The sequence below is a fragment of the Schistocerca gregaria genome, chromosome 6 (genome assembly GCF_023897955.1).
Source record: "Schistocerca gregaria isolate iqSchGreg1 chromosome 6, iqSchGreg1.2, whole genome shotgun sequence".
Classification (NCBI taxonomy): Eukaryota; Metazoa; Arthropoda; class Insecta; order Orthoptera; family Acrididae; genus Schistocerca; species Schistocerca gregaria.
The window spans coordinates 285,304,372-285,331,252 of record NC_064925.1 but is presented as its reverse complement, the minus strand read 5'-3'; the positions used below and the strand labels follow the sequence as shown (position 1 = coordinate 285,331,252).

General features: G+C 43.2%; 1 protein-coding gene across 3 annotated transcripts in view; it reads left to right on the top strand.

Moving 5' to 3' along the window:
- LOC126278408 (sodium-coupled monocarboxylate transporter 1-like) overlaps positions 1-26,881 on the top strand; it is a 173,057-nt gene that overhangs the window by 98,106 nt on the left and 48,070 nt on the right. For all 3 annotated transcript variants that reach the window (XM_049978513.1, XM_049978515.1, XM_049978512.1), the window contains 3 exons: positions 6,181-6,289; positions 23,422-23,531; positions 25,616-25,805. In XM_049978513.1, coding sequence (XP_049834470.1) covers positions 6,181-6,289; positions 23,422-23,531; positions 25,616-25,805 — 409 coding nt within the window. The remainder of the gene's footprint in view (positions 1-6,180; positions 6,290-23,421; positions 23,532-25,615; positions 25,806-26,881) is intronic.

Genomic DNA, 26,881 nt, shown 5'->3' with positions numbered 1-26,881 from the left:
ATTGTCACATTCACTAGTGCCAGCGCAGCGGCACGCTATAGTTACGTTGAGATTTAATACACGTGCATGTTTTAAGTCTTAGGTGCTGTCTTGTGCCAGTGGGTACAAAAAGTTGCCTAGGGGGAAATTCCAGCACATTCGAAATGAAATTAATTCCTGAATGCTTCGTGCGTTTTACACCTTATGCGTTTTACACCTTATATCCTACAGCTCCTCCCCCCATGAACCATGGACCTTGCCGTTGGTGGGGAGGCTTGCGTGCCTCAGCGATACAGATAGCCGTACCGTAGGTGCAACCACAATGGAGGGGTATCTGTTGAGAGGCCAGACAAACGTGTGGTTCCTGAAGAGGGGCAACAACCTTTTCAGTAGATGCAGGGGAAACAGTCTGGATGATTGACTGATCTGGTCTTGTAACAATAACCAAAACAGCCTTGCTGTGCTGGTACTGCGAACGGCTGAAAGCAAGGGGAAACTACGGCCGTAATTTTTCCCGAGGCCATGCAGCTTTACTGTATGATTAAATGATGATGGCGTCCTCTTGGGTAAAATATTCCGGAGGTAAAATAGTCCCTCATTCGGATCTCCGGGCGGGGACTACTCAAGAGAATGTCGTTATCAGGAGAAAGAAAACTGGCGTTCTACGGATCGGAGCGTGAATGTCAGATCCCTTAATCGGGCAGGTAGGTTAGAAAATTTAAAAAGGGAAATGGATAGGTTAAAGTTAGATATAGTGGGAATTAGTGAAGTTCGGTGGCAGGAGGAACAAGACTTCTGGTCAGGTGACTACAGGGTTATAAACACAAAATCAAATAGGGGTAATGCAGGAGTAGGTTTAATAATGAATAGGAAAATAGGAATGCGGGTAAGCTACTACAAACAACATAGTGAACGCATTATTGTGGCCAAGATAGATACAAAGCCCACACCTACTACAGTAGTACAAGTTTATATGCCAACTAGATCTGCAGATGACGAAGAAATAGATTAAATGTATGATCAAATCAAACAAATTATTCAGATAGTGAAGGAAGACGAAAATTTAATAGTCATGGGTGACGGGAATTCTGTAGTAGGAAAAGAGAGGGAAGGAAACATAGTAGGTGAATATGGACTGGGTCAAAGAAATGAAGCCGCCTGGTAGAATTTTGCACAGAGCACAACTTAATCGGACTTGGTTCAAGAATCATAAAAGAAGGATGTATACATGGAAGAAGCCTAGAGATACTGACAGGTTTCCGATAGATTTTATAATGGTAAGACAGAGATTTAGGAATCAGGTTTTAAATTGTAAGACATTTCCAGGGGCAGATGTGGACTCTCACCACAATCTATTGCTTATGACCTGTAGATTAAAACTGAAGAAACTGCAAAAAGGTGGGAATTTAAGGAGATGGGACCTGGATAAACTGAAAGAACCAGAGGTGGTACAGAGTTTCAGGGAGAGCATAAGGGAGCAATTGACAGGAATGGGGGAAAGAAATACAGTAGAAGAAGAATGGGCAGCTTTGAGTGATGAAGTAGTGAAGGCAGCTGAGGATCAAATAGGTAAAAAGACGAGGACTAGCAGAAATCCTTGGGTAACAGAAGAAATATTGAATTTAATTGATGAAAGGAGAAAATATAAAAATGCAGTAAATGAAGCGGGCAAAAAGGAATACAGACGTCTCAAAAATGAGATCGACAGGAAGTGCAAAATGGCTAAGCAGGGATGGCTAGAGGACAAATGTAAGGATGTAGAGGCTTATCTCACTAGGGGTAAGATAGATACTGCCTACAGGAAAATTAAAGAGACCTTTGGAGATAAGAGAACCACTTGGATGAATATCAAGAGCTCGGATGGAAACCCAGTTCTAAGCAATACGATACTGCGCGAAGAGTTTGACAGAGCACTGAAAGACCAGAGTCGAAACAAGGCCCCCGGAGTAGACAACATTCCATTGGAACTACTGACGGCCTTGGGAGAGCCAGTCCTGACAAAACTCTACCGTCTGGTTAGCAAGATGTAGGAGACAGGCAGAATAGCCTCAGACTTCAAGAAGAATATAATAATTCCAAGCCCAAAGAAAGCAGGTGTTGACAGATGTGAAAATTACCGAACTATCAGTTTAATAAGTCACAGCTGCAAAATACTAACGCGAATTATTTACAGACGAATGGAAAAACTAATAGAATCCGACCTCGGGGAAGATCAGTTTGGATTCCGTAGAAATGTTGGAACACGTGAGGCAATACTGACCCTACGACTTATCGTAGAAGCTAGATTAAGGAAGGGCAAACCTACGTTTCTAGCATTTGTAGACTTAGAGAATGCTTTTGACAATGTTGACTGGAATACTCTCTTTCAAATTCGGAAGGTGGCAGGGGTAAAATACAGAGAGCGAAAGGCTATTTACAATTTGTACAGAAACCAGATGGCAGTTATAAGAGTCGAGGGACATGAAAGGGAAGCAGTTGTTGGGAAGGGCGTAAGACAGGGTTGTAGTCTCTCCCCGATGTTATTCAATCTGTATATTGAGCAAGCAGTGAAGGAAACGAAAGAAAAGTTCGGAGGAGGTATTAAAATCCATGGAGAAGAAATAAAAACTTTGAGGTTCGCTGATGACATTGTAATTCCGTCAGAGACAGCAAAGGACTTGGAAGAGCAGTTGAACGGGATGGATAGTGTCTTGAAAGGAAGATATAAGAGGAACATCTACAAAAGCAAAACGAGGATAATGGAATGTAGTCGAATTAAGTCGGGTGATGTTGAGGGAATTAGATTAGGAAATGAGACACTTAAAGTAGTAAAGGAGTTTTGCAATTTGGGAAGCAAAATAACTGATGATGGTCAAAGTAGAGAGGATATAAAATGTAGACTGGCAATGGCAAGGAAAGCGTTTCTGAAGAAGATTAATTTGCTAACATCGAGTATAGATTTAAGTGTCAGGAAGACATTTCTGACAGTATTTGTATGGAGTGTAGCCATGTATGGAAGTGAAACATGGACGATAAATAGTTTGGACAAGAAGAGAATAGAAGCTTTCGAAATGTGTTGCTACAGAAGAATGCTGAAGATCAGATGGGAAGATCACATAACTAATGAGGAAGTATTGAATAGGATTGGGGAGAAGAGAAGTTTGTGGCACAACTTGACCAGAAGAAATGATCGGTTGGTAGGACATGTTCTGAGACATTGAGGAATCACCAATTTAGTATTGAAGGGCAGCGTGGAGGGTAAAAATCGTAGAGGGAGACCAAGAGATGAATACACTACGCAGATTCAGAAGGATGTAGGCTGCAGTAGGTACTGGGAGATGAAGAGGCTTGCACGGGATAGAGTAGCATGGAGAGCTGCATCAAACCAGTCTCAGGTCTGAAGACCACAATAACAACAACAACATCCTACAGCTGCATCAATCAGCGTGATTCAGTATATACGGTATTGCAGAATTTCTTTCGTGTCTTTTTTTTAATATCGTCGTTATTAATGGAGTAGAGTTAGCGATTGAAGTAACTCGCTCAAACAGCCTGCTCTTGTCCAAGGTCTCGTGTGTTTTGCGCACCAAGGCGGAAACGGAAATGCAGTTTATCAAAAAGCAGTTTAAAGCTAACTTTATTTTACTGGATCGCCAGGACTCCGCTGCTGCTGCGTGCTGTAGGCGTAGGTGAATAATTTTTCACGTAAAAGCCATGTGATAGACTATGGACTCATAGCAGCGCATCTCTCGAGTAGTTAGGCTTGCACCATAATAAGTATGGAAACGTTCATTAACCTGACATTCATCATTTTCTTAGAGCTTTTGTTCCACTTCAATAGCGATCGCCCTTGTTACTATGGATGGCAATGATAGCGTCAGAGGGTGGCTGGATTCCGATCCTGTCACCGCCCTCACTCCCCCCCCCCCCCCCCCCCCCCCCCGCCCTCGGGGATGGAAATTAGTGTACTCCAGCTGTCTGCGTCTAGTGTAAGCCATCAAATAGTGCGAACGTCTTTCAAAAATCTGTAAATGAGACGGGACGTGAGAATCGGCTCGGTATTCATCTAGTGGGATGTGGAAAAACCCCTAAAAACTACATCCAGGCTACCCAGCACACCGACTCTCGTCGTTAATCCACCGGGTGGATTAAATCCAGTTACAGCGCGCCTACCCGAGTCCAGGAAGCAGCGCATTAGCACTCTCGGCTAGTCTGGCAGGCATTCATTAACCTTACACATAATTACCTTTAATTCTAATGAGTCACTTAACCGAAATTTATTTACAGTAAACAATAAGCATAGAAAGTAATTTATCTGCTGTCTGTGCGTACATAATATGCCTTAATCTGCTCGTTACCCTCAGTCGGTAAAAATGGTGCTTTCAAAGGGTTACATTTTCGTGCGTCTGTCTCTAAAAATGGTTCAAATGGCTCTGAGCACTATGGGACTTAACATCGGAGGTCATCAGTCCCCTAGAACTTAGAACTACTTAAACCTAACTAACCTAAGGACATCACACACATCCATGCCCGAGGCAGAATTCGAATCTGCGACCGTAGCGGTAGCACGGTTCCAGACTGAAGGGCCTAGAACCGCTCGGCCACATCGGCCGGCGTCTGTCTCTCCGACTGTAAAGACCCCCGCCCCCTCCCCCTTTTTTTAACGAGTATATGTGTAAAGTTGAAAATTATGTCGGATACTAAGGTCTACGGACCCTTGGCGGAGTTAGAAATTTAAGCTTGTAAGTAAATTCAGTCAAAAGATACGGCGATTTATGTTACATATTTTGATACTGGCAAACTCCCTCACCGAACGCTATAGGGTACTTCCGTCAGAATTACAAAATTTGGCAAGAAGCAAGGTTTCGCAGTAAAAGTAACGGATGAAATTGGAAAATTGGTTATTTATAATTATATAACAAAAAAGACTTTTTGACATTTGTTACCCGTCTGTTTTTCAGTCGTCTGTTAAGACCAATTTTTTTCAGTAACAGGTAGATGTATCAAGTCCAAATTTATGTCACATACTAAGGTCTACGCTCCATTCACGACGTAAAACATTTAAGCGACAAAGACAAAAGATACGGCCATTCATATCACATGTTTTGGCATTCCCAAACTCACTCGTCAAAGCCTAAAGGGTACTCCCCGTTGACGTAGCTTCATGACATTTGGCAAGCAGCAAAGTTCTACAGTTCAAATAACGGAAAAAATACCGAAAATTGTTAAATTGTAACTATATCAAATTAAAAAATCATTTTGTCATTAGAACATACATTGTACTAATCATCCGTGAAAAGCATAACAGCGAAATATTACTTCAAGAAAACACAGAATAGAAGTTGTATCCTTGTTTTAGTAAGTAAATAATTTTTTTTATTAAATATTCCCTCTCTACACACAAAATGGTAATCCCCTGCTTGCTCTCTTTGAAAGTCAGAGCTATTCTCAGGAACTACCCTCCAGATCTTGTTAAAGGTTTTCTTAGTACTAGACTGTTTACGGGGAAATTTTACGAATACAATTATAAATGTTTCGTGGCCAGTTGGTTGCACTATCAAAAATTACTATAGCAAATACAAAATTACGCCAAAAAATTACACGTAAAACATTCTTGATGTCTTGGAGTTCATGGGACCGATATCTTTCCAGTATCAATATCAATATCAGACAAAAATCGTCGAGATTCTCGATTCCTGAAATAGATGAACTGTCTATATACATACTTCAGTTTGTACGGAACCCTCAGGCCACGTGTCCTACTCCCAGTTGGCCACATTTTATGAAAAGAAAAGAATTAATGAGAAGGCAAATTGACAGCAACGAAAGGCTTTCACGGACAGTGCTCGTTAGCGCAAACAAAATGACGAGTAACCAAAGTTATGGACCCATTTAATAGCTCTCACACTAATGATTAGTATCTGGAAGTAAGGTTTCTAAAATCTAACTCGAGGTCCAGTAGGAAATACAGTGCACGTAAAAGAAGTATCAACGTAAACACAGATGAGGTAAACTCACGAGTAAGCCGCACCAGATCGTATTGTGTCTTACAAGTACAGCTGGTTTCCGACCAGCCAGTAAAGGAACGGTCTTGTCATAGTGACTGGGCGGACTCGATCAGTTTGTGTCCAGCTGAGATGTTAGAACATTTCGCTCGTGTTACGTAACCTTGAATGTCTCATTTAGAGTTTCAGCTAGTTTCGTTGCTTGGTTTCCTTTCAGAGCTCTGTCCGTCTTCACCGTGGGAGTCATGAGCCTGGTCCTCCTAAGCACCTACAGCGGCCTCCTGATCTTCGCCAGATACTTCGACTGCGACCCACTCACCACCAAGGTATGAGCAACAAAAATAATATTCAGTTGTATCAATCGCATAACCGCGGCTGCTGGCACGACTTATGCCGATACTAAATCAATTGCTAAATCCAAAATCACTTAATAATTATCTGCTTCTGTTTCTTTATTTACTCATTTTTTTTCACATGGCAAGCGGGAAATCTGGCTTGGAGTCCCAGTTTGGCACAAATTTTAATGCGTCACCAATAAATTATGCCGTTGAAGTCCAATCGTATTCGCAATTGCTAATACATTTCTTCTGTTTCACACAGCTGTAGATTGTAGATTCCAACAATACATACATGTCTGAAGGACATTGCATGATACACTGTAGAACGAAGACACTTGGAAATAGTATTGCATACTGTGATAGGCCGCAACAGTAATAAACAAGTCTCTCCCTGTGCGGGAATAGGAGCAACTGAGCGAGTAAGGGACGTAGACACAAGGCGACATATGGGGGTTCGGTCGGTTCGGAAGGCGTGCTCGAATAGCCGAAGTTGTTAAGGTTACCGCTCGAGTAAAGGCCGACATCCGGTTCCAAGTCCGAGCCGGCACAAATTTTCATATGTTATTGCTGAAATTTAATCCTATTTGTTTCACACAGGTGTAGATCGTAGCAGTGTCTGTTCCAACAGAAATGCATGCGTGTCTGAAGGAGACCGCGTAGTACACCGTAAACCGCAACACTGCAAAATAGTATACTTTTTTGTGGGTGAGTGTGGTCTGCCAGACTGATTCTCGCACAGTTTCTGAAGCTTTCGTGTTCGATTCACACCTGACACACTGAAAGACGTCTTTCATCTCTGGTAAAGCCAAATGAGCAGCACTGTATTCGACCGTTGTTCGGATTCCCATCTAAACACCATGTCTCCCGCTGCTACGTGGATTGGTTTAGATTAGACCATGACAGAGGCGGATGTCGAAGCAAATAGAAACTCATACAGAGGAAATTTGGTTTTCGTCTTACTATCGAAAAATAAGAAATTTAAAAAGTCATTATGTTTGGGAACAGATGGCTTTGTAAAATTCGTTTGGTGCTACGCAGTTCTCTGCTTCTTTTCTTAGTATCCAGATTCTCTGAAGGTTACACAACATCACAGCGAAATATCATAATAATTCATTCGTAGATCTTGTGATCCTTTCCTATTATTAACATTACATATGCGTTTTTCTTTGTGATGGTAAAATCATAATGCCCAGTATATGTAAATACAACAAAGGCGTGATCAAGGCAGGTCACCAATCATCATTATCTCCGCTGATCAGAATTAAGCTTGTTTTTTGAGAAAAACTCGGTGCTTCAAATTGCTATTTCAAATAATCTAATATCCAGTACGATATCGCTGGATTGTCACCAGTTCTTTCAATAAAATCCCGATTGTGAATTAAGTGGGTGTTGTTGTAAAGGTACACTACACATTTTCATGTTTTTTGGTTGTGGATACTACTGCATGGAAGTAGCGAACAAATAGTGGCCTTAATTTTGCCACTCTCATTTCAGAAAATAGAAAATGCGTTCCTTTGTTATCTGTGATTCATAGACCCGCTTTTAATAAAGCTGATAACCACTGTCACCTGCGCTCCGAAGTTTCTTTCTGCTTTGGATATTATTAAAACTATTGTTTCGACATTGGTCCACAATGCCCGATAGTATTGTGTTAATAACGAATAAATACTATAAAAATGGATTGATGTATTATGTATGTATTCGTGTTGGTATATATGTTCCACATCTCCTCCTAAACCAATGGACCGATTCAACCATACTTGGCACACATCTCACTTACTGTCTGCAGAGAGTCCTTGTCAGAGTAAGAACCACCTACCCAACAAAGTGACGAAGGCCGAAATGCAGTATAGCACACGACGCGCCAATATCCATACTTTATTTACCCAATATTTGAGAATAAGAGCACTTAGGGACTTACAACATACTTTATACTTAATATCAAACCTTACGAAACTTTTTCTCGCTGGCAACCCCCACAACATGATGAAAGGAAAAAAGTTTATCGCTTACAATATTCTCGCTGTTCATGCAGTAGAATTGCCGCATGAAGCATGATGTTATAATTTACTACTTTTTTTACTACCAGCTGCATTTGCAACACATTTTACAGACTATTGACGTATACCACTGCACGCACCAGCAAAATTATATCATTGTACGGTGCATAACTCAGGAGATAAGAAGTCAAAACTGACAGGCGTGAAAAACTTCCTCATTATGCGCGACGTTTCAATTTATTATTTCTTTAGCACAAACTTTATTCACAAACTACGCGTACAGTTGTCGCGCATACCGCTGGGTGTACCTCCAAAATTATATCTTTGTACAACACATACTTCAGGGGATGATGATGATGGTGATGATTGATGATGATGAGTTCCCATACTCCGAGGAGCGTAGGGGACGATGCGAGAGAACCGCACCGCCTACTAGACAAGGTCCTAGAGGAGGTGGTTTGCAGTTGCCTTCCTCCGACCGTACGGGGATACGACGCCATAAACATTGAACTACATGAAAATTAAAGAGCAGGGGAAAATTCGCTAGAGGTACAGGTGAAAATATGGGTACAAATATGTGTGAAATATGTTAAATTTATGTGAAGTATATTTGAGATGTGAGTAGACGAGAAAATCAAAGGGTAAAAAACTCATCCTAAACCCCTGCAACGATTTCTGCCGTATTTGATACAGATATTAGTTACCATCCGGAAAGAAATACTGTGAGAGTAAGTATCACCAGCCTCCTACTGTGGAGGGGGTGATGACGTGGAGAGAAAAGGATGAGGAGGAGATGAACAGACAAAGTTGGGGAAACAGGAGATGGACGCACGGGGAGGAGAAGGTGGACAGAGAGAGGGGAGGGGGAGACAGACAGAGAAAGGGGAGAGGAGGTGGTGGACAGAGACAGAAGAGAGGAGGAGATGGACAGAGAAAGAGGGGGGAAAAGAGAGATAGATGGAGCAAATGGGCAGAGGGGGTAGGTGCATATTATCAGAGAGGGGGGAAAGTAAATAGAGGGAGGAGTAGGAGTACACAGAGAGGGGGGGCAGGAGGAGATGGAAAGAGATTCGGATGTGGAGGAGGTAGACAGAGAGAGGGGGGAAGGAGATGGACAGGGAGTGGGGGAAAGAGGAGATAGACTAATAGAAGATTGGAGTAAACACGTAACTGGGCATTACCAGGTACCTGGCTAGTGTACCTATAAAAGAAATGTCATCAGTCACATCATGGCCAGCTCCTATTTGTCTTACATTTAAATTAATATTCTAGCTGCTACGTCTAGTAAAAGTGTTGAATACTAGTGGAGATGACAGACTAAAATCATCAGCGACCCACGACATAAACAGTTGTCTTTATCCTAGCCTTATAAAGCCGGTAGGTTCAGACTGTCAACCAGCTGGTCATGCTCCTGTGGGATGTACTGGTTCGTAACAGAGGATGTGAAGTAGGATCCTCCTTTTCCATCCTGCCAACGAAGGGCTGTCTTTAGTGGTCCAGGTGGTTAGCGTTTTCGTTTTATTTAAACACGCAACAGTTCGGAACAAGTGGAAAAACTATATGGATCTTAGTACAAGGATGAGTATTACCTATATAAAAGCCTGGTTTGCATACCGATAAAGAAATATGCCCACAGAACGTCCACCTCCTCACTCCGGTGTGACCAGGGTGACAGAGACTTAAAATACTAATGTTGGTAGCTTGCTGCACATCATCCAATTCACGGCATTCAGTGATTCAGCGTAACCTGTTGTAATGCCAGAAACGTTAAGTAATTCATCCGACCAGCAGCATCTCAAGTCATACTGCTGTCTCCATTCATTGAATGTTTCAGTCACGAGGATCTTATTACGATGTGGAAAAAATAAAATTGTGAATCAGTTAGAAATCCGTTTTAGAGCTCCACATCATTTCATACAAAATAACGGGCCTTTAGGAACCTAACTCTTCAGTCACACGGGTGGTTCCAGGCACCTGTGCAGACATACTAATTTTGATGGAAAATAAAGCATAGTACCTAATAAGTGGGTGCAGGGATTATAATAGTCTTTCAGTCGAGCAGTATGAGCAGAGGCTGTGTCTGTCTGCCATCAGAAGCAAAGACTGTCACAACAGGAGGAAATGTGACATGGCACTAATCTAAATGTGTAGCGGCTTAAAAGAGTGGGAGGCAACAAACAGCACCACAGAAAATTTAAGGGGACCTTAATACACTTTGCAAGTGTATTACTCTTGATCTATGACAAACTTTATGCCAAAACTGAATAGTATTTGATGAATCAGTTTTAGATAACGTGCTTATTTATGTGTGATAATTCAGCTATTACAACAGTTTATCTACGTGATGAATTTTGAAAGCGAGTTTAATTTTCAGTATCTTTATTTGATAGATCGTGCGTCTAATATTACCAAAACAGTGAAAGAATGCTCTCGACATACATGTACATAGAAATATCTGACGCCCAACTTCTTGTGCTTTGGAATATATTTGAGAAAATAACTAAAAATTGTTTTACATACTTATTATTTAGTTCATGAACGCCCACCATTCAATAACATGTAGTGTACGCACATCAGGACATTACTAACAATTATTAGTAATAATACAAAGATACCATCATAGTACTCATTTGGTGAATACAACTGAAACCATTATGAAGAAACTTTTCACAACATACGGCTCTTTCAGTGCATCCCTGATCACGAGCCTATTCTTTGTCATCGGCACTTTTCCAAGAGATGGTTCCCTAGTCTGGACTCCCTGGTAGCGATTTTAGCACATCTTTCTACTTCAGTCGTTTGCTGAAAATCCATGACGATTAAGGTTCTTACCACGTTACACTCTGCCTGGCTGACTAAATTGTACATCCTATTAAACACACCATCATTCAAACATATTATTGAATCCATTAAGCCTATTCTCAGAACTTTCCAAATAACTACACTTTTCGGTTGTCGCTGCTACGTCTAGCTGTTGAAACTTTTATTCAGTTTTGTATTCTGTATTGTAGACTTAAAACAATAAATTTGGCATCTGCAAGATTCCTGTCTGCTGGCATTATTACTTCCATAAAACCAGTAATCTGTACATTGAAGAAACACTTATGGACATAAAAGAAAGATGCAGTGGCGGGATTTACAGTCGGGGTGAACTTATACGAACAATAAGTTCCACTGATGACGTTGCTATCCTCAGTGAAAGTCAGAAGGAATTGAAGGACATGGTTAATAAAATGAACAGTCGAATGAGAACAGAATATGGACTGAGGGTAAAACGAAGAAAGCTAAAGTAAGAGAAGTAGCAGGAATGAAATAATTGATAAACTTAACTTTGAAATTAATTACCACACCGTAGGCGAAGTGAAGGAATTCTTCTACCGTGGACGCAAAGTAAGACACAATGAAATGAAACAAGGAAGACATAAAAAAAGCAGTCACGGATAAAGTTGGCATTACTTGCCAAAATACAGGGTGATCAAAAAGTCAGTATAAATTTGAAAACTGAATAAATCACGGAATAATGTAGGTAGAGAGGTACAAATTGACACACATGCTTGGAATGACATGGGGTTTTATTAGAACCAAAAAAATACAAAAGTTCAAAAATGTCCGACAGATGGCGCTTCATCAAATCAGTATAGCAATAATTAGCATAACAAAGTATGACAAAGCAAAGATGATGTTCTTCACAGGAAATTCTCAATATGTCCACCATCATTCCTCAACAATAGCTGTAGTCGAGGAATAATGTCGTGAACAGCACTGTAAAGCATGTCCGGAGTTATGGTGAGGCATTGGCGTCTGATGTTGTCTTTCAGCATTCCTAGAGATGTCGGTCGATCACGATACACTTGCGACTTCAGGACTGAGGTCTGGGGACCTGGGAGGCCAAGCATGACGAAAGTGGCGGCTGAGCACACGATCATCACAAAACGACGCTCGCAAAAGATCTTTCACGCGTCTAGCAATATGGGATTATTCTAATAAAACCCCACGTCATGCTAAGCATGTGTGTCAATTTTTACCTCTCTATCTACATTATTCCATGGTTTATTAAGTTTTCAAATTTCTACTGACTTTATGAGCACCCGGTAGATCTACCAGCACCAAACATAGGCCTTAATCTGAAGAAGAAATTTATGAGAATATGCGTTTGGAGCATAGCGTTGTGTGGAAGTCAGTCATGGAATCTGAGAAAACCGGAAAAGAAGAGAAATAAGTTGTTTGAGATGTGGTACTAGAAATGAAATGAAATGATCTTATGGCATTGTTGGCCGGGAGGCCCCATGCGGGGAAGTTCGGCCGCCGTATTGCAAGTCCTTTTTAGTTGACGCCACTTCGGTGACTTGCGAGTCTATGACGATGAAGAACACACAACACCCAGACATCACGAGGCAGAGAAAATCCCTGACCCCGCCGGGAATCGAACCAGGGACCCCGTGCGCCAGAAGCAAGAACGCTACCGCAAGAACACGAGTTGCGGACTGTGGTACTAGAGAAGGTTATTGAAAATTTGATGGATCTATAAAGAAATGAGGTTCACTTTAGAATCGGCGACGAGAGGATCATATGGAAAACACTGACAAGAAGACGCTATAGGACGATAGGAAACAGGACGTCAGGAAATAAGTTCCATGGGAAATGAGAAAGCTGTAGAAAGTTAAAACTGTAGGGGAAGACACAAGTTGGAACTCAACCTAAAAATAGTAGAGGACATAGGTTGCAAGTGCTACTCTGAGTTGAAAACGTTGACACAGGAGCGTAATTCGTGGCGTGTCACTGCAGACCAAATTGCCTGTAACACCAGTAGTCCACTTGGGTCAATGAGTCAAGAGGCCACCCTTTTATGATGCTTGTTCCGGTCTGCAGAATTTTTAGAGTATCAATTTTCACAGACAACTTTTGTCATGTTCTGAAAATCTATAACATCCATATTACTCAACGGCTAAGCAAAGCAGCCACAGATCCTAGTTGCAGGTTTCCTGTCAAATGCCTTTCCCGGACAGCAAACATTTGATTCTCAGTATTTCATACAATTATTGATCTAATAATTTAAACTGCTGTCGTAATCTACTCACTAAGAAGTATAATTTTCCGTTAAGGATTTAATAAGTCAAGTGTTGAAGTATCTACAAAATTAATCATTTTACGTCATACAGTTCATATAAAGCGACGTCATGAAAACTGAGATGCGAGACAAATAGCTTTTCTCAGATGAAGCGCAGTTTACCGAGACTGTAGACGTCCATTATCTAACAATTAGAGCACATAATGACTTCTAACAAACCTTTTTTGGTTTATATGTTTTGATTCTGACTTTCTCATTAGTTTACAGTTGAATAATCCTAAACTAATATAACCAATATCATTAGCGTTTGTGTCTTCAATCACGAATGTTTTACATGCTTAACATCAAATATATAGCACATGAACTCAGTTGTACAGCAATCACACGTCACAAATTGATTAAGACATGCGGATTCGACTGTTTAAAGAATCAGTGTTTGGGGTTACTGGTTTCCTGTGATTGCTAGCCCATATTGATGAGTCAAATAGTTTATTTGAAACCGTGTAAGATGACCAGCCTTCCTAAACACTTTCCATGTATAATTTTCTTATCACTCAGTTCATTACACAGCTGCCTCACACTGAGTCCTAATATCTTTTGCAAGTCGCTTGAACAATACAGCCCCTTTATTTAAGATTATCAAAAATGTGTGTGAAATCTTATGGGACATAACTGTTAATGTCATCAGTCCCTAAGCTGACACACTACTTAACCTAAATTATCCTAAGGACAAACACACAGACCCATGCCGAGGGAGGACTCGAACCTCCGCCGGGACCAGCCGCACAGTCTATGACTGCAGCGCCTTAGACCGCTCGTCTAATCGCGAGCGCTTAAGATTATCACGTGGTTCCATTCACATTAATGTGACTCTCTGTCAAAAGCCTGAATAACTTCTTTAGCACGGCGGAGCGCTTGGAGATATACAGAAACAGAGAGGTTCTGGAAGGTACCGACAGGGATGCCAAGTCATACCGACTTCTGTACCGCGGCCAGCAGCACTGCGTTTTGTCGGTTGAGGTCCCATGGTGCGAAGAATCCGCTCGAAGTGGTCCCACTGATTCTAGATCCTGGACGTTTGGAGGCCAAGGGAGTATCACAAATTCAACCTGGAGCTCTTCGAATCAGGCACGTACACTGCGAGCTGCGTGATATGTTGCACTGTCCTGCTGGTAGAAGCCGTCGTGCTGAGGAAAAACGAACTTCATGTAGGGGTGTATATGCCCCGAAGGATATACGCGTGCTTGTGTTGATCCACTGTCCCTTCCAGAATGACAATATCACCCAGGGAATTCCCTCCAGCATGACCCTTATGACGATTGTTGCAAGGTGCCCGTCTTCAGACGATTCACGCAGTACACGTCAACAGTCATCTTTCCAAAGGAACATAAAACGTGATTCATCTAAAAGGCGACCGGTCGCCACTCAGTGGACGTCCAGTTGTGGTACTGGCGTCCAGTCTTCGTCGCCGATGAACAGCAGTCAGCATGAGCGCCTGAATCAGACGCCTGCTGCAGAGGCCCATTCGCAGCAACGTTCGCTGAACGGCCGTTGAGGAAACGCTGTTGTCAGCCACTTAGTTCATTTGGGCGGTCATTTGGTCAACAGTTGCATATCTGTCGACCGCACACATCTCTGGAGCCATCGTTCACCCTTCTTGCATCACAGTTACCTCGACACCGTTTTTGGCTGGCGCTATTCCGTCCTGCAAAGTAGACTTTAACCACAGGATCAGGGGAACAGTTTACAAACTTAGCAGTTTCTGAAATGCTTCCACCCTTGGTGCGAAACAATCATGCCCTTTTGGATGCCAGATAAATCGCTCCGTTTCCGTATTACGACTCTACTTATCCTGAGCCCCACTCGGTTTACGAGGGGCGTTTGAAAAGTCCGTGCAAAGTCCAAGAGATGGCACCACCGGTGCGTATCGAGGTCATGTTTAGTAGTAGTATATTGGGAAAGAACCAAATTTCAGCCACATTGGTCTATTTCTTTGCGTTTGGCATTCGTGTCACTCAAGGGAATCGAGTCATTGTCAAGAAATGGAAGAAAAAGAATTTCGTGTGGTGATTAAACATTACTTTATGATAGGGAAAACGATTACGGTGACTCTGCGCCTTCGATTAGAATAGTTTATAAGTGGTTTCAAAATTTTTGGAGTGGCCATATGGGCAAAAGTGATGCTGAACGTTCTGGACGCCCTGTGGCGGTTACAACTCCAGAAATCATTGATAAAATGCATGATATGCTGATGGATAACAGAAGAGTTAAGCTGCATGAGATTTATAGTGCTGTGAGCATCTCGAATGAATGGGTACATAATATTTTGCATAAACATTTGCACATGAGAAACCTAACCGCAAGATGGGTTCCGCGATTGCTCAAGCTTGATCAAAAACGGAATCGTGTTTGCAGCTGTTCAGTAAGAATCTGCAGGACTTTAAACGTCGTTTCGTCACTGTGGATGAAACAGGGATACATTACTATACTCCTGAGACCAAAGAACAATCTAAACAATGAGTTATCAAGGGAGAATCTGCAACAAAAAAGGCAAAGACCATTCCTTCGGCCGGAAAGGTTATGGCTACTGTCGTTTGGGATTCGCAAGGGTAATCTTCATCGACTATCTGGAAAAGAGAAAAGCTATTACAGGTGCATATTAGTCATCGTTATTGGACCGTGTGAAAACCGAGGTGCAAGAAAAACGCCAGCGATTGGACCGCAAAAACTCCTTTTCATCACAACATTGCACCAGCACACGCCTCAGCAGTTATGGTCGTAAAATTAATGTAAATAGGATTCCAACTCGTTTCACATCCCCCCTATTCTCCGGACTACTATTTGTTCCCCAATTTGAAGAAATGGCTGGCGGGACAAAGATTTTATTCGAACGAGGAGGTGATTGCAGCAACTAATAGCTATTTTGCAGACTTGGACAATTTCTATTATTCAGAAGGTATCAATAAATTAGAACAGCGTTGGACGAATGTATAAGTCTATGTCGAAATATAAAATTTTTTTTACCCCAAACACGTAAGTAGTTTTTTTTATTTTTGCACGGACTTTTAAAACGCCCCTCGTATATACCCCATTACTGGTGCTGCCACCTACTGACGTCGAACATAGACGGCGGTCACATTAATGTGACTGGACTGTATACACCGATCAGCCACAACACTATGATCACTGACTTACTATCGATACAAGGCCGTCCAGACGATAGCATCGTCACCTGGCGAGGAATGACTGCTAGTCAGACACACGCACGGTACATGTAGTATCAGCGAACGGGCTGTCGGTGTGTAGAATCGGGAAGACGCGCGAGCTATCTAAGTTTGACCGAAGGCAGATTGTGATGGCCCGGAGGCTCGATGTAAGCATTTCGGAAACTGCACCACTCCTCGGGTATTTGAGGAGTGCTGTGGTGACTGTCTTCAACACGTGGCGAAACCAAGCTGACACCGTATGTCGTGGAGTTCGACGGCCACCCCTCGTACGGATGCCAGCCAGGATAGACTCGGCAGACTGGTAAAACGGACAGACGGCGAACTGTGGAGGAACTAACATCAGACTTCAATTCTGGGCAGAGTATAAGTGTGTCTAAAAACGCAGTGCACCAAACACTCATAATGATGGGCCTCATCCCGTGCATGTGCCAGTGTTAACAGCACGACATAGGCAACTATGACTGAAATAGGCGCGTGACCATCGACACTGAACGTTTGGCGCAGTGGCAGAGCATTGCATGGTCTGATGAATCCCGACACCTTCATCATCACGACAATGGGATGGCGCGAATCCGACGTGTTCCAGGGCAACACCTTCTTGACTCCTATACTTCGGGGTGGAGACAAACTGGCGGCGGCTTTATTATGCTCTAGGGACCATCTACGTGGGCGTACAACGTTCCAGCGGAACTCGTGCAAGGCACCATGACGGCCAAGGAGTATCGTACACTGGTTTCAGACTATATAGTTGCCTTCCTGACGATCATGTTTCCGAAGTCAGTGGCACGTGCCTTGTCACAAGGCCATGAGTGTGATGGAGTAGTTCATGCAACACAGTGGCGAGGTTCAATTGATGTGCTCCCTTCCCCCCACCCCCACCCTCCAACTCGGTATATCTGGACTCGATCGACCACATTTTGGATGTGATTGAACGTGGCGTGACTGTTCATCGCCCCCCTCCCCGGAATTTACGAGAAACAGGGACTTGTGTGTGTAGATGCGAAGCCATCTCCCTCCAGCAACCTTCCAAGGCCTCGTTGCTTGCATGTCACAACGCATCGCCGCTGTTATCCGTGCCAAAGTAGGTAGTCGGCTGATCAGCGTATACTAGCACAGTCTTAACAATCTTCAAGTGTAAAAATGCTATGTTTGGAAGCACTGTCGGATGTCTGTGTTGTTGCTGACAAAAATCTGCCATTAGGTCTATGGTAAATGATGCAATTTTAAATTTATTCATTTAAGACTCAGGTTCAGCTTTAATAATAATAATTCAATGTAGTTCAATCAACTGATGCGAGTACTCAGTGACTTGCGTGTCCCAACCTTCCCCCCCAGTAATCATACCAGACAAAGGGGCCTACAATGCAATCCGTACCAAGTGTTGTTTCACGTTGTTGAGAGGTGAAGACTAGACTAAAGTCAGACTGTAATGTCGTGTGCTCCGCATGAGTTTCGAATCCGTAATCTTTCTGTTTCAGGGAACACCCTTTGCTACTGAATCAACAGAGTCTTCTTTAATATGAGATATCTTTACTCGTTGCGATTTGAACACCACGAAGAGAGAAGTAAAACACCAACAGCGAAGTAGTGCTTGGCCAACATAGGCAAACGAATCTTAACTCATAAAAGCAAAAAATAAAATAGCACTTATATAAAGTCTATTGCCGGTTATGACTTTCATGACTGCATCTGTAAATACATTCTGACAATGTGGCTGCCAGAAATCAATACAAATCAATTTTTACTCTTTCCATGCGTCATCGTTCAATTGAGATGGCCATTGCCCATGCATAGTCTTTTATTCAATGCTTCTTCTAGACCAAGCAATCTGTGGAAATTTTAGTATACTATACATTCTTGAAATGTGAAGAAATTGCATAATCTCATGGACCATAGAAGAAAAAATGGATTTTTAGTTCTTTTCACGTCTACGTCTTCTCTAAGAAAAAATGGAAACTCTCCATTCTTAGTACTGCTGAGAAAGACATGCCCCTGAAGCCCCAAAGAGAAACGGTGCTGGAAATGTGGATGTTTATACACTTGTCGTGCCATAGGTCTTAAATTCTAACAGATCCAGTACGAATCAGTAGGTATCCTCGCTCATTCTTCGAAATTTTTTTTTCAAGCATAACAATCTTTTTTTTCCAATCGTGCTGTGAATGTCAGGGTGCATATTGCAGCTGTTGCTGAAAATACACGCGTTGCTGATTTCCTCTTAGCACTCATAGACTGCTGATTTTTTCAATGCAGTGCGCATACACAGGCCAGTCACATCAGTGTTACCACTGCCTGTTTTCGACGTCAACGTGCAATAATGAGTCACAGACGACAGGTGGCAGGATTAGCGGTGGAGGGCATATAAGGCGTGCCGGGGGTTCGAAGAACAGCGCAGTCATTGTCGTAATGTGGGAACGGAACGATTTATCTGACATCCAAAAGGGCATGATCATTGGCTTTCGGGTCAAGGGGGAAGCATTTCGGAAGCGGCTAAGTTTTGTAATTGTTCGCGTGCCACTGTGGTTAAGATATACCGTGCATGGCAAACTGGTGCTACCCAAAACCGGTGCCGAGGCAATTGTGATGCAACATGGGCCATAGATGACAGGGGTAAATGATGCCTGGGGGGGGGGGGGGGATGTGGTACGGGAGAGGAAGACACCTGGCAGAGGTGTGCACGGGAGAGAAAGACAAATGTTCAAAATGTGTGTGAAATCTTATGGGACTTTACTGCTAAGGTCATCAGTCCCTAAGCTTACACGCTACTTAATCTAAATTATCCTAAGGACAAACACACACAGCCATGCCCGAGGGAGGGCTCAAACCTCCGCCGGGACCAGCCGCACAGTCCATGACTGCAGCGCCTCAGACCGCTCGGCTAATCCGGCGCGGCGGAGAGAAAGACACCCCACAGATGAACCAAGAGCTTACCGACAGCATCTCCCCAACGATCGTTGAGTGAAAGATGCCCCGTATGAGCCTCTGCAGCAGACACCTGGTTCGTACACCCATGCTGACTGCTGTTTATCGGCGACGGAGACGGGAATTTGCGTCTCCTGTGTGGTGACAGGTGGCCTTTTTACGTGAATCACCTTTTACGCTCCAACGGTCACTGTAACGTGTGAAAGCATTATGTTCATTTGTCTTTGGGGATCAATTCCACCCCTATGTACAGTTTGTGCCCCACGGTTCACAATGTACGAACTTGATTTGAAGAGAACCCCGGCGAGTTACCGTAATCCCCTGGCCATTAAACTCCCCGTATATAAACCCAATCGAGAATCTGTGGTATCTCGATCGGGCTGTTCGCGCAGTGGATCCTCAGGCAAGAAACTGCGGCGGGGCGGGGTATGTGATTCTGTGTGCAGGCTGCAAATTAGAATTCACCTACCTCAGAACGGCGTCTGCTCGATGTTCCTCCATTCGGCAACGTAGATACAAGATGATGTAAAACCAGCGTTGCTAAAGAAACATCATCTAATATCTACCATTACTGAGGCCGCGCAACTCTAATTCTATAGAATGTCAGAAAATTTTATCGGGTGGTAAGAAAATGGATTGGCTTCTGGAAAATAATGTCCGAAATTTCCACACGAAAAGGTTTATTTCCTTCATCTAGCCAAAGAAACGGTACTATTGAGTCCACATTTAAACTATTGGCTATTTTCTTCTCGTTCATAATTCGCACACTCATTCCACACGCACAGCAGTCAGAAATCTGTCCAAACCCGACCCGAATCAAACAGCGTTCACACAGTCATTAATTTCACTACTAACATGAGTTATTACATCTAGTCCATCTCGTGGATTTCTCAAAAAAGAAACTGCTCGCCAAAAAAATGCTCAGTGGTTGAATATTGCGACATTGCCACGCGGATACTATGAAGGCCAAATTTCACACGCAAATATCTGCCCAACTAAACAGTTCTAGAACTTCAAACTTCACAAAACTGTCCGTAACTAAATCAGCGTTAGTGACGAAATGTATCAAACGCGAGTAGCTCAACATTCCTTCATTTCACATATTATTTTGACTGGCACTAGTAACATGAACGTCTGCGTTCAGAGCTAGCGAGCAACTCCCTTCTTGTGGCCTCACTCCCAGTATAACTGCCCGGAAAGGAGCGGAAACCGTCTCATTTCTAACTGGCTAACCATACTGGCTGCCAATCAGAATGCCTGCTCAAGATCATACTCGCGTCAAAACTGGTCTGCACCAATCCTTACACAGAGACGCATTTACGTTATTCTAACATACAAATATTAAAGTAATGTTTAATAAACGAAAACTGAAAGACAATAATTCTGAAAATGTCCTTTGGATACAGATAATACTCCAGCGGACTTTGTAGCTGCTCTGTTACAATAGCAATCTTACCTACCAGTAGACATAAGTCATCAGCATAGCGGGTAATTTCCCTCGGATCAGTTTCCCACGACAGGCGTGTGTAATTCTTGCAGGTAACTTAAGACGGTATATAATGCAACATTACAATCTGGCGAATGTCCCACGTGCACACTGTCACGCATTCACATTTATTCCCACAACAATATTAGACACAAATAATAATTTTGTCTGATTTTAAATTTACGACAACGAAAAATAATTGAAGTTTTAATATGAAAATCTCAGTCAATTGATTCTGCATACTGAGAGTTCTGCTTATGTTTTCCAGTTATACCAAAAGATAAAGTATTATATTTCCTAATTGAATTTAGTTCCCTAATTTCCCTAGTTTAGCAATTTTTTTCTGTCTCTAAAATTATGATATAAAGCTGAAATTTAGATACAACCTTCTCCTGAATGTCAAAAGGTAGTGTACCGATTTTGAAAATGATTGAATAATATTTAATATCATTTATTTAGGTTCTTATAGGTAGTGAATGTACGTGTCCAGTAACAGACATTGGAGGTGTCAGCTCCTGAAGTTACATGCAGCGAGCTACCCTAAAACTAACGTTAGCTCCGAACAAACCTGCGACGCTACAAAACGTATCGCAACTGGCCATAGCACTGCAGTCCATATGCCTCCACATCTCTGTCGGTACCTTACGGAACATTACTGACCCTCTTCCTGCACATCTCGCAGCGGTGCGCGCTGCAAAAGGTAGTTACACAGGCTTCTCACAGAGGGTCACGTTAATATTACTGGACAGTGTATGTAGAGTGTGGCGTTGCTAAACAAACAATTTTTTCCTATTTGTTATATACTACTGGCCTTTAAAATTGCTACACTTAGAAGAAATGCAGATGATAAACGGGTATTCACTTGAAAAATATATTATACTAGAACTGACATGTGATTACATTTTCACGCAATTTGGGTGCATACATACTGAGAAATCAGTACCCAGAACAACCACCTCTGGCCGTAATAACGGCCTTGATACGCCTGAGCATTGAGTCAAACACAGCTTGGATGACGTGTACAGGTACAGCTGTCCATGGAGCTTCAACACGATACCACATTTCATCACGAGTAGTGACTGGCGTATGGTGACGAGCCAGTTGCTCGGCCACCATTGACCAGACGGTTTCAATTGGTGGAGATATGGAGAATGTGCTAGACAGATCAGCAATCGAACATTTTCTGTATGCAGAAAGGCCCATACAGGACCTCCAACATGCGGTAGTGCATTATTCTGCTGAAATGTACGGTTTCACAGGGATCGAATGAAGGGTAGAGCCACGGGTCTTAACAAATCTGAAATGTAACGTACACTGTTAAAAGTGCCGTCAATATGAACAAGAGGTGACGGAGACGTGTAACCAATGGCACCCCATACCATCACGCCGGGTGATACGCCAGTATGGCGATGATGAATACACGCTTCCAATGTGCGTTCACCGCGATGTCGCCAAACACGGATGCGACCACCACGGCGCTGTAAACAGAACCTTGATTCATCCGAGAAAATGACGTTTTGCCATTCGTACAACCAGGTTCGTCGTCGAGTACACCAACGCAGGCGCTCCTGTCTGTGATGCAGCGTCGAGCTGATAGTCCATGCTGCTGCAAACGTCGTCGAACTGTTCGTGCAGATGGCTGTTGTCTTGCAAACGTGCCCATCTGTTGACTCAGGGATCGAGGCTTGGCTGCACGATCCGTTACATCCATGCGGATAAGATGCCTGTCATCTCAACTGCTTGTGATACGAGGCCGTTGGGATCCAGCACGGCGTTCAGTATTACCCTCCCGAACCCACCGATTTCATATTCTGCTAACAGTCATAGGATCTCGACCAACGCCAGCAGTAATGTCGCGATACGATAAACCGCAATCGGGATAGGCTACAATCCGACCTATATCAAAGTCGGAAACGTGATGGTACGCATTTCTCCTCCTTACACGAGGCATCACAACAACGTCTCACCAGCAACGCTGGTCAACTGCTGTTTGTGCATGAGAAATCGGTTGGAAACTTTCCTCATGTCTGCACGTTGTAGGTGTCGCCAACGGCGTCAACCTTGTGTGACTGCTCTGAAAAGCTAATCATTTGCATATCACAGCATCCTCTTCCTGTCGGTTAAATTTCGCGAATGTAGCACGTCATCTTCGTGGTGTAGCAATTTTAATGGCCAGTAGTGTAGCTGGCAGTTAGTGCGCGCTTTAAACGAACTAAAGAACGTTAACTATCACATTCTTGTTTAGCGGCAAAGCTAGAGGGAGCAACAAAAGAGAAAGAACTGCAATTGCAGCGTATAGCTTTGTTGACACACCAAACGCTAAAGTGTCTGAACATTGGTGATTATTGTTTTGAGTAAAATAGATACCAGTTTTCCTCGTGTTGTACAGTATTTAGCGTTACCACGTGCCGTGTGTGCAGATGGCGAGCGCCAAGGACCAGCTGCTCCCGCTGCTGGTGGTGGACTCCTTGGGCGGGCTGCCCGGGTTACCGGGCCTGTTTGTGGCCAGCGTCTTCAGTGCGGCGCTCAGGTAAGTGCACTGACGTGACGGCTTCTGCCACCTCGAAACGTCAGCACAACTCATCGCTACCGGGGAAACCACAGAAACATCGTAAATATTGACCTAGAGACACTGCTGCGCTGGTATTCTGACAGCTAAACTAACGATTGTCATCTGATCCATTAAAATAGTAAGCAATTTGTAAATTAAAATGGTTCTCTTCATGAACATACAAATTAAATTTTACTGTAGCCCAAATATTTGAAACTAAATTCAGTCTTTAAACATATTCATACTAGCGGAAAAAAGACAGAGAAGGCGAATATGCTCCTGTTTATTAAAAGACTCAGACTCAAAAAAGGGGTACCCGCTGCCTCTCAATACCTTCCTCACCATCTTTAAAAATTTTCCCAAAATTTTAGCATGCAAACATATTAATGTACTTTTTAACATGCAATTTACCTCCCTCTCCCACATTCTCCCCTAACTGTAACACGCTCATGCCCGCTGGTCCACCGCTGTAAATCGTTCATGTCCATCCACTCCTACAGCCCAATCCATTATCGTTATCTCTTTGTGTCTGTTTATCTGTCATTGTGTCACTCACTGTCATTGTCTCCGTCTCTCTCTCTCTCTGTCTCTGTCTCTGTCTCTGTCTGTCTCTCTCTCTCTCTTATATTGCTACTGTCCCACCATTCCTTCCTGAAAATCATTTATTGCTTCTGATGTACAAGGTGGCATGCAAAGCAGGTCGATGAAGCAAGCTGATATTACTCCAACATAAAACATCTGTCATATATGGCAGCCTACATGTCAGAACCCAGAAAACTGTGTTTTGCCCCTGACGTATAGGCTTCCTTGCAAAGCTGCTTGATTTTACAGAGTGATACTGTTCCAACACAACATACCTGTCATGCAGGGCAGCCTCAGGACCAGGGGCTGTAAAGACACCTGTTTGCCCATATGCCTGCTCCTATACTTGAGAGGCATGTTGTTTCGGTGCAAAAATTTGGTTGAAATAGATCCAGGGGCTTGAGAAGATACCCCATACATATACACTCTGAGATATAAGCTGCCACTTTGACCTGTGACTGAGAGGGACGCCAGATGTGCCATAGCAGTGATATTTCTGTACAGCATCTATCACTTTTACTAGGAGCCACTAGTGGCGCCAATCTAAGAGAGGTGCCAGGGCACCGAAGTGCTACATTTCTATACAGTGCACAGCACATTCAGTAGCGAAAACTGACATGGTTGGAAGTGTGAAAGGGTTCGGTGGGAGGGAAGGAGGAGAGGGAGAGCCAAATGATAAGTCGCCTGTGTGTCTCGAACTGGCCCTAGAAACAAATTATTTACAGCTTGAAGTCTTCCAGTTCAGAAGTAAGGCGGCCAGCACGCAAGTGAATTACAAGCAGTCAGTATAGTTTACAGATTTTAATTTGGTCGATTTTCAATGGGTGTGCAGAGTGTGGATGAAGGAGGCGTCATATGGGGGGAAAGTGTTGTAGAGAGATGTGACCACCCTCGCTGTGCATAGTTAGCTTTGTTTTCTGAGAAGTTGTTGCAGGTAACACTCGCAGTACATCGAGAATTGTTTTGTCTTTCTGTAAAGGAAAACTGTTAGAAATAACCAGTTCCAAATTTCTCACTGAGTCATTAGCTCGTGGTTTAACACACCAACAAAACAAGATGTTATTTATCTTTAGTCATATTAAAAATTAAAATGTTCTAAGAAAGTTCCTCTTCATTATAATGTTCTGTTAGGAGTTGATGTTGCTGGTGGTTCGGTTACTAGCTAGCGTCTAATTGATCTCAGAAAGATTGGAAACCACAGGAATCTGTTTCCTTAGAGTAGGTTTTCCCCAATTTCATGATTTCTCATTTTTCCGACGTGACGCTCTTGATATGTTGTCCATTTTCTGTGTTGTTTTGCATTTAGGTCAACCTTGGGTATGTTCTGGGTCTACACCTGCCTGAGGGGAATGCCTCATAGTGTAGTATGTGGTTATTAACTTTGCATCTGACGGCTGCCTGCCGTATTGGTTTGCCTGACTTTCGGTCTTTCCTCTGCTTTGAGACATTACTATGACACAAATGACTTGGTGTACCCGCAGTTCCATGTCGACGGCGCTGAATTCCACGTCTGCCGTGGTGCTGGAGGACTTCTTCAAAACTTTCTTCCCGTCCCGCCGGCTGTCGGAGCGGCAGACCGACCTGTTGATGAAGGCGGTGGTCGTCGTGATGGGAGCCGTCTGCACCGGACTCGTGTTCGCCGTGGAGAGGCTCGGAGCCTCCGTCCTGCAGGTACGCTCTGCTCCTACAAGCAGAGGCGTGGTGGTAGCTAATCAAGCAAAGTAGGAACCTCCGATTCGATCAGATATACGTTCTGCGCCATGGATCCATAATGAGGAGATCCTCAACAATACAGAACATGTCACGAAACAGGAATACATTATTCAAAACGCCTTCGAAATAGTTATTGTAGAAAAGCAGTGATACCCAATGAGAAAAAGAGAGCACTCATTCCAAGTGTCCTTCGCCACCGCATCCTAAAATCAACATAGTTCAATATTTCGGCGATCTATTTCTCCGCCGTCTTCAGGAGGACGCTACTGATGCTCAATCTCACTGAAAACTGCAAGAATTTTTGCTTCTAGACCCAAACAAAAACAGTGAATTCGGAACGAAACCGGTGCCCAACAATTTGCCTGGCAACGTCATACAGTGACACTTTGCCAGTGTTCATCCCCACTGTGATGTGTATGAATCCGCGATCGCTTTCCGTGCTTGCATTAACTATAAGCGGAACGTGCCTGTACCTAGTCATGTGACTAAGTTAGCTCCCGCTCTGGCAAGGTGTACAGTTCGCTTTGTCGAGTAACATTTGTGAGCTCCGTAGGCGCATGAGAACTGACCCCCTATGTGCTCTATTTCCGTCACTGACCGGCGGGAGTTAAAATGAATGTGTTTCTGCATGACTGATGGTAGCGGATACATTTGCCTTTCGTAGTGTCGAAAGGCATATCTGAGGGAGAAGAACGTACTAAAGGAAAGGTTTACAGAATGAGATTTTCACTCTGCAGCGGAGTGTGCGCTGATATGAAACTTCCTGGCAGATTAAAACTGTGTGCCCGACCGAGACTCGAACTCGGGACCTTTGCCTTTCGCGGGCAAGTGCTCTACCATCTGAGCTACCGAAGCACGACTCACGCCCGGTGCTCACAGCTTTACTGGCAGAAGTAAAGCTGTGAGCAAAACTCCTATACTACTTTAAGTGTCTCATTTCCTAATCCAATTCCCTCAGCATCACCCGACTTAATTCGATTACATTCCATTATCCTCGTTTTGTTTTTGTTGATGTTCATCTTACACTCTCCTTT